General features: G+C 37.6%; 1 protein-coding gene across 5 annotated transcripts in view; it reads left to right on the top strand.

Annotated features, from left to right (window-relative positions):
* Nucleotides 1-14,678, top strand: part of LOC149214595 (phytyl ester synthase 1, chloroplastic-like) — a 417,560-nt gene that overhangs the window by 195,921 nt on the left and 206,961 nt on the right. For all 5 annotated transcript variants that reach the window (XM_089392341.1, XM_089392342.1, XM_089392345.1 and 2 more), the window contains exon 6: nucleotides 853-974. In XM_089392341.1, the coding sequence (XP_089248467.1) occupies nucleotides 853-974 (122 nt within the window). The remainder of the gene's footprint in view (nucleotides 1-852; nucleotides 975-14,678) is intronic.

Here is a 14,678-nt window from a genome sequence, read left to right as displayed (position 1 = left end):
ACCTTGGTACTTGGTATAAACATCCATATCGTCCTGAAGTTCTTGGTTTTTATGTAATTTGTTTATAAGATTCTAGAAGTTTATTGTGTTTTACTAGTCTGTTGTTATGCGATTTGGTAGGTACCGTTCTAATTGTGTCCGAAGTTTATTGTGTTTTACTAGTCTGTTGTTATGCGATTTGGTAGGTACCGTTCTAATTGTGTCCTTACCAAATACAAATGAAATAAAATGAAATTGTACTAATTTCCTTTAAAGACCAAAATAGGTCAATAGGATTAGATAATACAACCTACCAAAATGGGTGATGGGTGATAGGAGTGCAAAAATCATCTCCGAAAAGCAGAAAAGAAAGTCTAAGAAGAGAAGCTATGTAAGAAGAGTTAATGGCTATCACCTTGAAGTAAAGAATAGCAATGTCCACCCTAAGGAACCTGTCCGATAGTACCCACTAGAGAATGACCTGGACTGAAAGATGCTAGTAACCATTGTTATTTCTCTTAGAGCATTTTGCAAAACTAGTTTAGAGAGAATTTTAGGTCCTAATCCTCATGCTTTGAGTTTCCTAGGTTGATTTATGATTTAGAAGGAACTCCATAATTTGCCGGGCAAGTGTAGAGTAATGCTAAGTTATCTCAGCCTTATAATTTCATTCGATATTTTAATATAAAACTCTATTTCATATGTATTTTATCTTTCTCGTTTTTTTAATCAAATTATATATTACCTTCTTTTCCTTTTCAATTTCTCTTGCTTATATTACCTTCTTTTCCTTTTCAATTTCTATTGCTTGAGAGCTTGGTTACTATGCCATGAATGATAGTTCTTTCTAAAGAGCAGTTCTATTATTTGCAGACATTGGCAAAAACAATTTCACGAGAATCCTTGCTATGGAAGTTGAGAATGCTTCAATCAGCTGAGCTCTATACAAATCCTCGATTGCATGCAGTAAAGCATAATGTGCTATTAATTGTGAGGTAAAGTCAAATGCTCTATAACAATTATTAGTTAAAGCTTGGGTGTATGTGTTGAGAAATCTATTAGGGTAGCATGGACAATTTTTTCTTGATATTTAACTTTGATATTATATATATATATATATATATATTTTAATTATATTAGTGTTTTTATTATCAAATAAATATAAAAAATATGAAGATTACAATTATACAAACTGAACATAAGATATAAGCTCCAAGCTAGAAAATCTCCCCTCCTAACCTTCTTCTAGAGAAAACTCAATTTTTATTTTCTTATAAAATCAATATCAAAATAGACTTCCAAGACCAAGACCACACACTGCTTCCACCAAAGACTAAGTCAACTAGCCTTTTACTTCTGCAAATCAAACATCTTCAGCCATGCAAAAACTTCAAGATCGAAATTCTCTTACTTCTGAAATTTTCGGGCTTGAGGAAATCCTAGCAGCCTCAGAAACTTTCGCACTTGTGATCTGAACATAGACTAGTCTTCTTTCACGCTGGGCTCTTCTTCGCAGACTTCTTTAATTGTAAACCAAAACATGTATGCTATCTTTCTTCACAAGGCTGAGATTGACAATTCCAAAGCAAAGTTGAGTTCTCCAAGTGGCAAAGGAACATATGTAACACGCTGTGAAGTGGCAGTGAGTCTTCCTTGGATGGCAGCCGTATGAGTTTAAGTGCACAAGTGTGCAGCTATGTGGGAAAGAAGGGAAACATAACCCACAATTTTCTGTTGAAGACTGCCGCATAAACAATTATATAACTGTTGTTAACTATCATTATCGTTAGATCAGGGCTGTCCCATGTACCCACAGTCCTCCAAAATGTGTAAATTTGTCCATGCGTTGACTGTGCGTTGGAATATGAGTGTGTGTTGAGAAGAGAAGCTGAGATAAGGGAGTTAACTGGCACATAATTATAATGAAACAAAATGATATTTTAAAGTTTATTAGACTAAAAATAGTTTATGAGACCATTAGTTTCCTGTTTTTTGCTCTTTGCAATTTAGTCATTTTCCTATTCAAATTGATGATGAGCTCCCCCAACCTTCCAACAATCCCTTCACTAAAAAGACAATGTCAAGAAACTGATGCTAACATGTTCTCATAACTTTCTCTGATGTCTTTGAATGCATCACATTCCAAAATGAAATGTTTTTCCGATTCCACAACCCCAAACGTTCAAAATGTACACACCCGTTCTTCTCAAGCTTCTTTAGGCCTTTTCCACTGTCCTGTTTCACACCGAAGTTGATGTGAGTTGGTCCTTAATTGAGCAATAAGAACCTTTGCCCTCCACGAAATGCTAACTCCAATGAACTCTTTTTGTTCTAAATCACACGTAGGGTTGAATTCCTCAATGTAATATTTCTTCTTTCTACCCAACTCTTTTCCCCATACGTTTTTACGAAACTTCTCCATAACAAAATCTTTTAGCTTCTTGCTATTTGTGGGATAGGCATTGAGGTAGATATTCCATTTTTGCATCCATGTGTGGTTTTGTTTCATCCATGTTTTTTTTCTTTCACTCATGCCTTCATTGAAGATAACATTAGGCCATCTACCTACTCTCATTTGTTCAATTTTTTTTAGGTATTTTATGAGCCGCAACAGAGCAATTGCTTCAATGGAAGTTGTTCCTGTTTCACTAAACAATATCTCATAAGGTACCGAACTTTTTATTTTGAACTTGCTCATGATCAAGCATTTATGTATTTTCTCAATTTGTTCCCATTTTGAGACGGGAGTGCTGCTAGCCCACAATTCACACCCATATAGCATCATTGGACAAACTAGGAGTCCAAAAAGTACTTAAATCGTTTTCCAATCTCATAACTCTGCCTTTCTACACCTGTTTTGAAGAGCATATAATGCTTTCCACCCTCCTAAAATTCTCTTCTTTCTACAGTCCTCCCAATTGAGTTTGTTGTTGAAATCAATCCCAAGGTACTTGTACTCATTTACTTATTCAAAAATGTTGTCTTTAAAGAAGAAAGTATGTTGGCTCTGCTTCCTTTTGTTAGAAAAAATCATTATTTTGGTCTTGCTAGTATTGACTTGCATCCCCACTGCTCTACAAAAATGCTCAAGGGCATGTAAGTGCATTTGCAATCCATGGGCCGATTTAGAAATCAATACAATATCATCAGCATATAAAAAAAGCTTTATCACAAACTCCCCCAACCGAACACCATCTCCACCTTGCAAATTTAGCCACTCTTCCAATTTATCAATATATAAACCAAAAAGAGTGGGGGATAGAGGGCAACCTTGCTTGACTCCAATGTCACTTCTAAAGCTTTCTGAAATACCTGCTGAGGTTCTAATTTTGACTTTCACTTCTTCATAAAGTCTATGGACAACGACTCTATAATGCACAGGAATTTCAAGTTCTTCCATTCTACGCCACAACTTATCCCTAGGGACTGTGTCAAATGCTTTTTTGAAGTCAAAAAAGTAGAAAAATACTTCTTCTTTGTCCTCCCAAACCTTTTCAACAATGTGTCTCAACGTGATGCCATGATCCACTATAGAATGTTTCGGCCTAAAACCCACTTGTCCTCTTGCCCTCTTTTCTTTTACTTCTGTCCCACTTGCTAATTCTGTTTTCTACCATGCTGCCGAAATGCTTTGCAAGCAAAGGATTGATCATAATTGTTCTATAGCTGGATGGATTATTAATGTCTCCACTTTTAAAATAGGGTATTGCTAGGGTAGTTGTCCAGTTTCTTGGGAATCCTTGCTGAATGATGTTGTTGAATATTTTCATGATGTGCCGTGCAAGAGTGTTCATTCCCCATTTTAGATACTCTGCTTGAAGTTCAACCAAGTCCTTTGCCTGTCTTGTTTTCAGCTTCTTAATTCCATTCTCCACCTGCTGTAATGTGAAGAGCTTTGAATTTGTGTTGATCCTAGGGGGGACTCCACCTCGGATTCTTTCTCATAGAGTTTCCTTGCATATTCAAACCATTGATTGGCTGTAATATTATTTTCAATTTTCTTCTTCCTTGGTTGCAGTTCTTGCTAGAAAAGCTTTGGATTATTCTTGCTTAAATATATTAACTCTTCTCTCCTTGTTTGCATGAACTCATCTTTTTTCCTTTTTAGTATCTGCTTATATAACTTTACATTCATCTTCTCTTTTCCTGCCTTTTTCAAGGTTCTCCTTGCCATTTTGCATTCCTCATCAAACCAAGCATTTACAGGAAAGCAATTTGATTTTGATTTCCTATTTTTTGCTCTTTTGCACTTCTCAAGTGCACTTTGAATTATATTTGTTAACTCATGGCTGTTGAAGTGTTTGAAACCAGTTTTCTCCTTCTGAATTAATCTCTCTAACATTGTCTTGAAGATAGTACCATTTTCTTGTGTTAGAAGAATTTTGCCCCTTGATAGTGATTGTCAAGAGCATTCGGTTTTCCTCCTATGCTTCATTTTTTCTAACCATGATAACCTTATAAAAATTGGGTTATGGTCTGAGTTTAAGTCCCAAATATGCTCTCCAATACTAACTTCATCTATCTTTTCTATTAAGCTTTGTGAACACATCACATAGTCAACGACACTTGCCCCATTGTATGTGTTGCAAGTGAAGTTCCTAGACCTTTTCCATCTATCTAGACCATTGTAAATAATTAAGTTGAAAGCCCCACACATGTAAACAACTCATCTTCAAAATGATTGCTAACTTTGTCATCTTCGGAACACTTCACCCATTGGGGATTTTCCTCTTCAGTGAGCCAAATAGGATTGTTATCCTCTTTGCAACAAAGGATGCTAGCTTGATTATTTGTTGTTCTAGCATTGAAATATCCCAGTAAAAGAATTTCTCCCTGCTGAGAGTACACGGCAATATCTTGTTTTAACGCTGCATATGGATCCTTGCTGTCAAGGCCCTTATTTTTGTAAGTTATTGCGACTTGAGGGGCAAAATAACATGCTGCAATTCTTATGTGATTCTCATTCTCTGATATTTTCAACCATAAATATTGTTTATTTGCATCTTCTTTAATTAACTGAATGTGACGGCCTTATTTTTCTTTCACTAAAACTAGTATTCCTCCTTAGCTTTTGCCATTTTCTGCTACCTTGTTCCAAACTGCCAACTTCAAATAACCATCAAACATAAGAGTTTTGCAACCATCATGCTCATGAGTTTCCGTGACACAAATTATGTTTCTACCTTTCGCAATAGGCCCTAACCTAGGACCCTCCTCCAAAAATAACTTCTACAATTCCAAAAAACTAAACTTAAGTAGACCTGTGTAAGATTTGACTGCTATGCAGTTTGGCATATAAGACTCACCCATATAACTGTTGTGAACTACCATTAGATCAGCGCTGCCCCATGTACCCACAGTCCTCCAAACATGTCTAAATTTGTGCATGCGTTGACTGTGTGTTGGAATATGAGCGTGTGTTTAGAGGAGCTGAGATAAGGGGAGTTAACTCCCACATAAGACTGTTGCTAACTTACCACGTAAAACTGCCTCCAAACTTCCACGTAAAATTGCTGCTGTGCGTATAGCTGACGTAGATAACAGCGTACAGGTGGATGGTGAAGCTCAGATTAGTGGAGACATACTCCACGATTCCCTCAAATTAAATACCATCAAATATATTTAAAACCATGTGCTGATTACTTGCTGACAGCGTATTAGTTTATTGCATCTGCCTTGACAATCCTTTGACTGGGCCAGCGTGGAGTTATATTTGGCGTGTGCATGAAATTTTAGCTTGGCATCAACTTATACAATGGTGAATGAGTGGGGTCCATTCCTTACTCCTATTCCATTTAAACTTAGATTTTAGATTATATCCAAATTAAATCAAAATCACTTTTCAATAATTCATGGTGTCTCCAAAACTCATCGTGTTGCCTTGTTGACTGCCTTTTGACCACCATTTGACTTGCTTTAACTTTGAGTTGTACTTGATGTGATGGGTTTGATGTGATGGGTTTTACATGGCTGCCACATCACTTTTGATTTCCCTTTAATTTGTCTGGTCATTTGTTTGACATATTTGGACTTTGAAAAAAAATTATGAACTTTTTTTTAATCAATGAATTTTTTATGTTTCACCAAGTTATTTAGGGACGTCAAAGTTATGAAAATTATAAAATTATTAAAAATATAATATATAAAAATAAAAAATAAAATTTCAACAATATGTCAATAATTAAGTTAGTAAATAGTAAATCTTAATAATTAGGAAATGTACATCTAAATATGATCATCATTTCGTATTAGACTATTATGAATCATAACTATATGAATCATAACTATCATTTGACATTTATGCAATTATCAATGTAAATTGTAAATCTAAAAGTAAATTACTAAATTGAATTCATCATTTGACATTATGCAACGTGCCATCTAAATTCATCATTTGGTAATAGACGTTAATATTATGCAAGGTACATCTAAATTAAATTAATCATTTGACAATTGAAATTACACAAATGCACATTGAAAGTAAATTCATCATATGACAATGACATTATGTGGAAGTCTAAAATAGCCATAGAGTATTAAACTAAAAGTAAACATAGAAAGCAGTGAAACACTAGTAAATTCTCAGAAAGTGCTAAATAATAAATTGCAACTCCAATCCGGTGGCTCCAAGTCACAAAATGAAAATTGCAATTCCAATCCGATAGCTCCAAGTCACAAAACGAAAATTGCAGCTCTAATTGTCTCAGACCCCTGTTCGATGGTAAATCTGAATCACAGCAAATTGTAGATGGAAAATGTCAAGTAGCGACAATAGGAAAATCTCAGGCGACAAGGTAAAATGTTGAGCAACAGTAAAAGGAAAATGTCAGGCGACAGGGTAAAATTGTAGTGTTAATGAGAAATGTGAATGATTATGTTTTGAAGTTTTAATTTATCATTTAGTTTTTATTTTCATTTTTAAAAATTATATTAAAATTTGTATTTTTTTACGTTTTTAATTGTTATTAGCTAAAAAATTTGGGGGGATGCAGGGATGCTTTTTGTCACCAGGAAAAAGTCCCCCCGGAGTTTCCCTGAGATTCTCCAAAAAAGGGGGCGTGGGGAAACGTTTCTCCAGGAGTTTCCCTGTCCCGGGAGCGTGGGAGAGCGAGGAAGCGCGTCCCTGACCCTGGGCGGCGCGTCCCCTTGGAAAACTGGGATTTTTTTGTCATTTTTACCACTGACATTAGAACAATCAGCGTTTGAGGGACTATAAATCATTTTTTGACCTTCAAAGTGGGAACTAGGATAATGCTAGGCATTTGAGGATGAATTTCAAGTAGCCACATGCCCCAGATATTTCCCAAGGCCACTTATTTACATTATTACATAGAAAATAATTAAAAAATCTCGTTTTGCGGGAAAATTTTAACTATTAAAAAATCCTACTTAGACCTAGCCAAATTCCACATTTTTTTTGGGTGATCTAGTATAGTAATATGCATTGACTCTAGACACTAAGATGTGTCAGGGGGCTCAACCTTCAAACCGTCACCCCGACTTTGGGGTAAAAAGTGAGTGAAAATACCTAAAAAATTATCCGCATCTAAAAAAAAAGGGATATTAATTTGGATAAAAAAACCACTCCAAGGTGTACTTGTTTGTTGATCGAGGTCCAACATCCTAGGCCTGTTATAGACTCAAAACTCATCATTATTAGTATCACTTATTACAATTCCCTGTAGGGTGTGGAATTTGGGTACAAGAAAGATGATGAGAAATAGTAGTAGAGTTTAAAAGCTCTATTGACTGATGATATGTGATGGTACAAGCGTCTTTCGAATCATCCTTGGGCATGGAGTCTTCATATAATCATCAGGTGCCACTCCAGTGGTCAACATTTGGCTCCATATGGGGATGCATGCAAGATGTGAAATGATAGTGTGCAAGAACCTGGAATCTACATCCACCGACAAAAGACATATATCAACAGTATCCATTCAAAAATATCATCAAGTACATAAATGAAGCAATGAAAATTTATTCTAAAAGTATAGATGACAATTTATTCATGAAATAAAATGATGAGGGATAAGATTAGAAATACGATACAAAAAGATGCCCCATGGCATCAAATATTCTCTTTGTAGAACAATTTGAGCAGTTGGCCGTTCACAGGTAATTCGAGTGGTTTTCTGTCCAAAGTGCTCAAATGGTAGGAATTTTGTTTGACTGCTTCTTTGATAATGTATGGTCCAAGCCACAAGTTGTCAAACTTACCATGATTACCTGGCTTTTCATTCCCGCAATCCCATAGAAAAACCATATCATTGTTAGAAAACATTCTATTCCTAGATGATTTGTCAAAATTTCTTTTTACCTTAGATTGACTTTTACAACAATGCTCAAAGGCTCTTCCTCTGGTTTCATCCAATTCTACCATTTGGTCAATCCTACATTGCACAACATCTTTATCAGATGTGAAAATTTGTAGAAATTGGTAAGCTAGTAGCCTCAAATGCACAGGAAGCGTTACATCCAAACCATAAACTAACTCAAAGGGACTCTTCCCAGTGGAACTCTGCTTTGTAATCCTATCAGCGCACAAAGCATATTTCATTTTATTGTCCCATCCTGTTTGTTATCCCCTAATATCGCCTGGATTATGGTTATTAAATTCTTATTACTAGACTCTGCTAAGCCATTACCTTGGGATAGTAGTTTGATGAATGGGACAAAACAATCCCATACTTAAAACCAAAATGATGAGAATTCAGCAGAGCTAAAATCCTTGGCATTGTTAGTAGTAATCTTGGCGGGGACACCAAAACGAGTGATAATCTTATCTTCAAGAAAATCTATCACTACTTTGTCGGTGGCGTGTTTTGTATGGGGTGTCCTCTACCCATTTAATAAACTAATGAGTAGCGGCTATAATCCATGAGTAGGCATTACTCGAATTTTCATTAAATTTCCCTATAAAATCTAGCCCTCAATGTTGAAAGGGAGCTTCCACGACCACAGGATGAAGAGGCAAAGAAGCTAACTTCTGTTTCCCAACGAATAGTTGATAAGCTTGGCAACCTCTAACATACTTATGCAAATCAGTAAAAATAGAAGGCCAAAAATAACTAGCTCTCAAGATTTTGTGGGTAGTAGTCTTAGTAGCATAATGCCCTCCACAAAATCCTGAATGAAACTCAGATAGAAGCTTTTTGGCTTCAACTTCATCAACACACCTAAGTATTATCACCTCCGGATTTCTCCAACACAGACCATCCTTCACAATGCAATACTTAGTTTCTCTAAACCTTAATGCTCTTCTCTTGTGGCCAACTAAATGGTTAGGAGATGATAAATTTTGCAAATAATAAATAATGTCTTTATACCATTCAAGTTGACCCAACCTTTGTAGTTCTGATGAAGTTAATTCCAAATTGTTTTGACAAATCATTCCTATTGCTTTCTCATTCCCCTCGGTCAAAATCTTGGCCAATCCTTGGCCTTTCACCAGCTTGGTAGGTCTAATATCCAAATCATACTCTTGAATCTTCGAGACCCACCTAGTTCGAGTTCCTAAGCAATCAACTTGAATTAAAATATCCTTCATAATAGAGTGGGAGACAAATGCAATTATCCTAGAATACTCCACATAAACTTTGAATTGCTTAAGAGACTTGACTAAGGCATAAGCTTGCTTCTCCATGGTGCTATACTTCAGTTTAGACCCTTGAAGGGATCTACTCATAAAAGCAATAGGTTGTTCATGCCCTTCATTATTCTTTTGAAGCAACACCCCAACAATAGTACCTTCAGATTCAAAAGAGAAAATCATTAACTCCTTTGAATAATTAGGGCTTACTAGAACAGGGGCTTTGACAACAGAATCCTTTATTTCCTGAAAACCTTTTCTAACCTCATTTCCCCAAACAAACTTAACATCTTTCTTTAAAAGGGTTTGGACGGGTTTAGCAATCTCAACATAATTTGGAATGAACCTTCTAAGAAAATTAATCTTTCCTAAGAAGGATTGAAGGGTTTTAATATTATGAGGCAAAGGAATCTTTTGAATAGCCTCAACTCTTTTAGGGTCAATCTTGATCCCATCCTTTGAAATGATATGACCAAGAAACTTCCCTTCTGTCACTCCAAAAATAGATTTAGCAAGATTTACGATATTCCATATTCTCTACACGTATCAAAAATTTGCCTTAGGTGGTCTATATAGGAAATTCCATTAAAAAAAAAAAATAGTTAAATCATCTTGATAGATCTCAATAAATTTTCCAATTAGACCCTTAAAGGCGTAGTCCATAACCCTTTGAAAAGTTGCTCCAACATTTGTTAATCCAAAAGGCATCCTAAAATATTCAGAAGTACCCCATGGTGCGGTGAATGTTGTCTTATGTCTATCTTCCTTCTTCACCAAGACTTGGTTGTATCCTGAAAAACCATCTAACAAAGACATCATTCCCGATCCTGTTACCCTTTTCAATAATGTTTCCATATTAGGTAAAGGGTAATTATCCTTCTTACAAGCTAAATTAAGATTTCGAAAATCTACACATAGCCTGATTGATCCATTCTTCTTTCTTACAATAACCAAGTTTGAACACATGTGGAATGCCTAGTGTGAGCTATAATACCATCTTGAAGCATCTTTTGCAATTCCTTTTGCACCAAGGGGGCTCGCCTAAGTTTTCGCCTAAAGGGTTTGGAATTTTCATCTTTAAGAGGGATAGTATGTTCCATAACATCTTCCCTATAACCTTTCAACTCATCATATGAAAAATCCAAAACATCTCTATATTCATGAAGTAAATTGATCAAATTATTCCTTTCTTGCTCATTGGTAACCTTCCCTATTTTAATAATCTTTGGATCATGAGGGGTGTCAATATTCACTTCAATGAATTCCCCTGGGTCAATTTTCTTATCATCTTTTCTCTTTGAAGCATCATGTCTATCAAACATTTGCTCCAAGGCTACATATTCCCTAGGAGTGGGATTGGTCACCACATTACATGCCTCATAATCACATCCCTCCTCTTTGTAGCTAGCCTTAAATTCAGAAAATTCTTCCATGTTATTTAAAAAACAAACCACTTGGCTTTCATCATTAAAAATTTGCCAATACTCAAGATTATCAGGAACTGATTGTCTAAAGATAATCTCCATCTTAACTTTATCATCTATCAAGTTCTCTCCAAGTTGTAGTGTATATGCAACAACAACTAGTTCATCAGCTTGTTTATTCCCTTCCCTAGGAATTGCTTGAAGATTTAATGCATCAAAATATTCCATGTTATCCAAAACAACATTTTGATACTTCTTTAATCTATCATTCTTGCATGCAAATTGATTCTTAGTTTGAAGAATGACTAGATCATAATCCCCCTTGATACTAAGCAACTTTATCCTCAAGTCTTTTGCCAACTCAAGACCCAATAATAGAGTCTCATACTCTACTACATTGTTGGTTGAATCAAATTCCAATCTATAAGAAAACTTGATTATGTGACCAAGAGGGGAGGTAAGGAAAATTCCAACACCTTTACCATACCTAGAATGGGCACCATCAAAATTCATGTGCCAAATTCCATGTTTCTTACAATCCACCTCCTTCTCCAAAGGAGGAAAAGAATTAGTCAGGATAATATAGTTTATCAAGTTATCAGATTCATACACAATTTCATTTTGAGGCTCCTTGGGATTTTCTACATGAAACTTCTCTCTAACTCCCTATCCAATCTAACCATGATGCCCTCACTATTAGGGATGGCAGCATAACTTAAATCCATTTGCAAACTACCTCCAATATCAGCTTGCCACTTTCTAGACAACAACATCCTGTTGACGGTGTTGGACCCGCCAACATGTCAGGGGATCTCCCTAGTAAGAAGTCCCAACTAAACCTCAGACCGTTTGGAGTAGGAGTCCCAATAGTGGGTAGTGAAGCAATGCCTTGATTGCGATAGCATGTGGAGGTAAGTGTGATATCTTTGTTGGAAGCAAGTGTGTGACCTTACAGTGAGTCAAGTGAGATGCATGGGAGTTCTAACACACGGGGGGGGGGAAAGGAAGTGTGTCCCTTAGAAACCTGTAATAGTACGCAACTTGAAAGGAACACACGAGCAGAATGATATCACAAGCTGGAAAGTAGAATAGTCCACAATCCAAAGTGACGGGTTAAATCAACAACACGACTTCAATAAGATTCATATAATCATATACAAAATAGTTCATACACAAATGCGTAAGTTAAATAACATACATTGCTAAAGAAACCAAAATAGTCCAACTACAATAACAATATATGCATGAAGACATGCTGGCTCTGTTATATAATATTATGTGAAAGTTCCATCCATACATACACAATTAACAGCCACTAGTCCCAATAGTGGAACATTATAGTCAACACCGCCTGCTCCTCCAAAGAAATGTACTTGCTCTGCACTGTGGAGAAGCCAAGGCTTGTCACAATCCTCTCCAAGCCTTCTCTGAGCAATGCCTAGCCAAAAGCTTGGCTCCCAAAAGCCTCTACTATGAGCTATGAGGTTTTATATATAGCAAAGGGTGGGGTGACCCTTGACATTCCCCTTTGACTCTTGGACTACCCTCATGACTCTTCACATTACATAGTGACTGTTCACATTCCACTAATGACACTTGGAATTTCACTTACAATATGTTTACAATAATAAAATTTCCACATATACCCATGTGGGACAAAAATAGGTTTGAGTCAAGCTGACAAGACAAACAACATCACTTAGGGTCTTGGGGAAAGACCAACTCAGTAACCTCCTCGCGGTGATCTTCGGTGATGAACTAATACCATGCTTGATACTGCGCTATTGTGTCCCCGTACTATTTGGTGACATCTTTGTCGAAGTAGACCCTTGCCTCCATGGCTTCTGAGTATATGATTCTAAAACCATTGTTCAGCTCATCCTGAAGCATGCGCAACATTTTCTTGAGTGTGGCTAGACCACTAATGTACCTTTGCATGTTCTCTGCGTTGAGCTACAAGCCATCACTGGTGGCTTCGCGCATTAGTTGCTCTATGCCCTTGTCGACATCCAGCATGACTTGGGTCTTCCTCATGGCCTGGGTGAGGAATCTGATGGAAGGGATCTTGTGTGCTCGCACTATGACATCCAGACTCTTGAACAACCCTACATAGGAAGCCTCAATGCTAGTGATGAGCGGAGGGAGTTACTGATAGTTCCGGATCAACATCTGAATCTGTGCTTTGTCTAGCTAGCATCTGACTTCATTCTCTTGTGCAAGTAAAGTGGGGCTCCCTTGTACCTCATTGTCCATTCTTGCATGTTGGCAATAGTAGAGTGAATGTCTTTGAGAGTTTGGGCTATTTGCGCGCATTGCTACTAAAAACCGTATAAATGGACAATCGCTTTGTGCATGATGACAAATCTTCTATACACTGTCTGCATGGTGGCCTCCAAAGTTGATATCTCCACCACTATTGTTTTCTTCATCTCTGTCATGGCGGATCCTGCAGACTGCTATGTTCTCTGCCTGGCCTCTTGCAAGTCCTTTGCCATTCGATCATTCTCTGCTATCAAGAACTTGACCGTTGAACTCGTGGCTTTTGCATATGCCTTAGAAGCCTCGACCATGGCAACTGGATGTCTTCTAACATCTGGTACAATTACCTTTTCTTCTATGTGCGCAGGTGATGTATGATCATTCGAGAGCTTATTTCTTCGTGCCTGTACAATCCTCTGGTGTGACTCGTCAAATGCCAGATTGTACACATCCGTCATCAGATCATCATCAAGGAGAACCTCTCCTTGTTCGCTCGGGACTGGTTGTGGTTTTGGAGGTGGCGGAGACTGTGGTGCGATCTTGGCTGCCCTCGGCATGAGATCGATGTCTTGGTCCTCTAGCTCCTGTTCCGTCTCCATGTCCGTTGCCTCAACCAATTTCTCAACCTGCTGAGCAAGTACTCGAAACTACACTTGCTCACCCTCTTCTTCATCTACTGCTTGCTCTACTGTCTCAACCTGTATCTCCGCAATTTGCTCTTTCAGTGCGCCTGTCCTTCTTCTTGTTCCTGTTTCTGCCTTTCTTCCCTTTCTCTCCTCCTGAGCTCTTGTTCTATTTTCAGCTTCTTCTCTGTCTCCCGCAATCTCCTTTTCGTCTCTTCCAACCTTTGCTTCTCTCTTCTCTTCCGTTCTACTCTCCTTTTGCGCTGTCACCTCTTTGCATCTATCTCCAAAGCTACTCTCTCAACAAGTGGATCTTCTTTGAACTTGTAGCTTTGCTCAGCCTCTACGCTCTCGGCAATCTTCCTCTTGCCTTTATCTTGCGCCGGTTTGTTGCTCACTGCTACTGTTGTTGTTGTTGCTTCCTATGGTGCTGCTGCTTGTAGTGCTGCTTTCCATTCTACCGCTATGCTGACCGGTTCATTGAGCCTAGAGGAGTTATAGCAATACCTCCAAGGATCTTCCTCTGGCCAATGACATGCCCCATGGATCCATGGGTAGTACACCTTCGCACAGTGGTTCTTGCATATGCAGTGGGGATCATATGGATTGAAACTCTTGGTGCCGAACCCAAACTTCTTCAAGTCCTCGGTCTCGACATTTACATCTTTCAAGGTACGGATCTTGTACAACCCAATCCGCAAAGGAAGAGTGGGCCATGGTGCCTTCTTCCTCCTATGCAGTCTTGCTGATAACCTTGTGGAGATGTGGTATGCAACCTCTTGCATGACCAGCTTGTCCGTG

Source organism: Pinus tabuliformis, chromosome 1_1 (assembly GCF_031772625.1).
Source record: "Pinus tabuliformis cultivar Carrire ecotype Pingquan chromosome 1_1, CPIR1, whole genome shotgun sequence".
Classification (NCBI taxonomy): domain Eukaryota; kingdom Viridiplantae; phylum Streptophyta; class Pinopsida; order Pinales; family Pinaceae; genus Pinus; species Pinus tabuliformis.
Note: the sequence above shows the minus strand (reverse complement) of the source record. Positions and strands in the feature narration are given on the sequence as shown.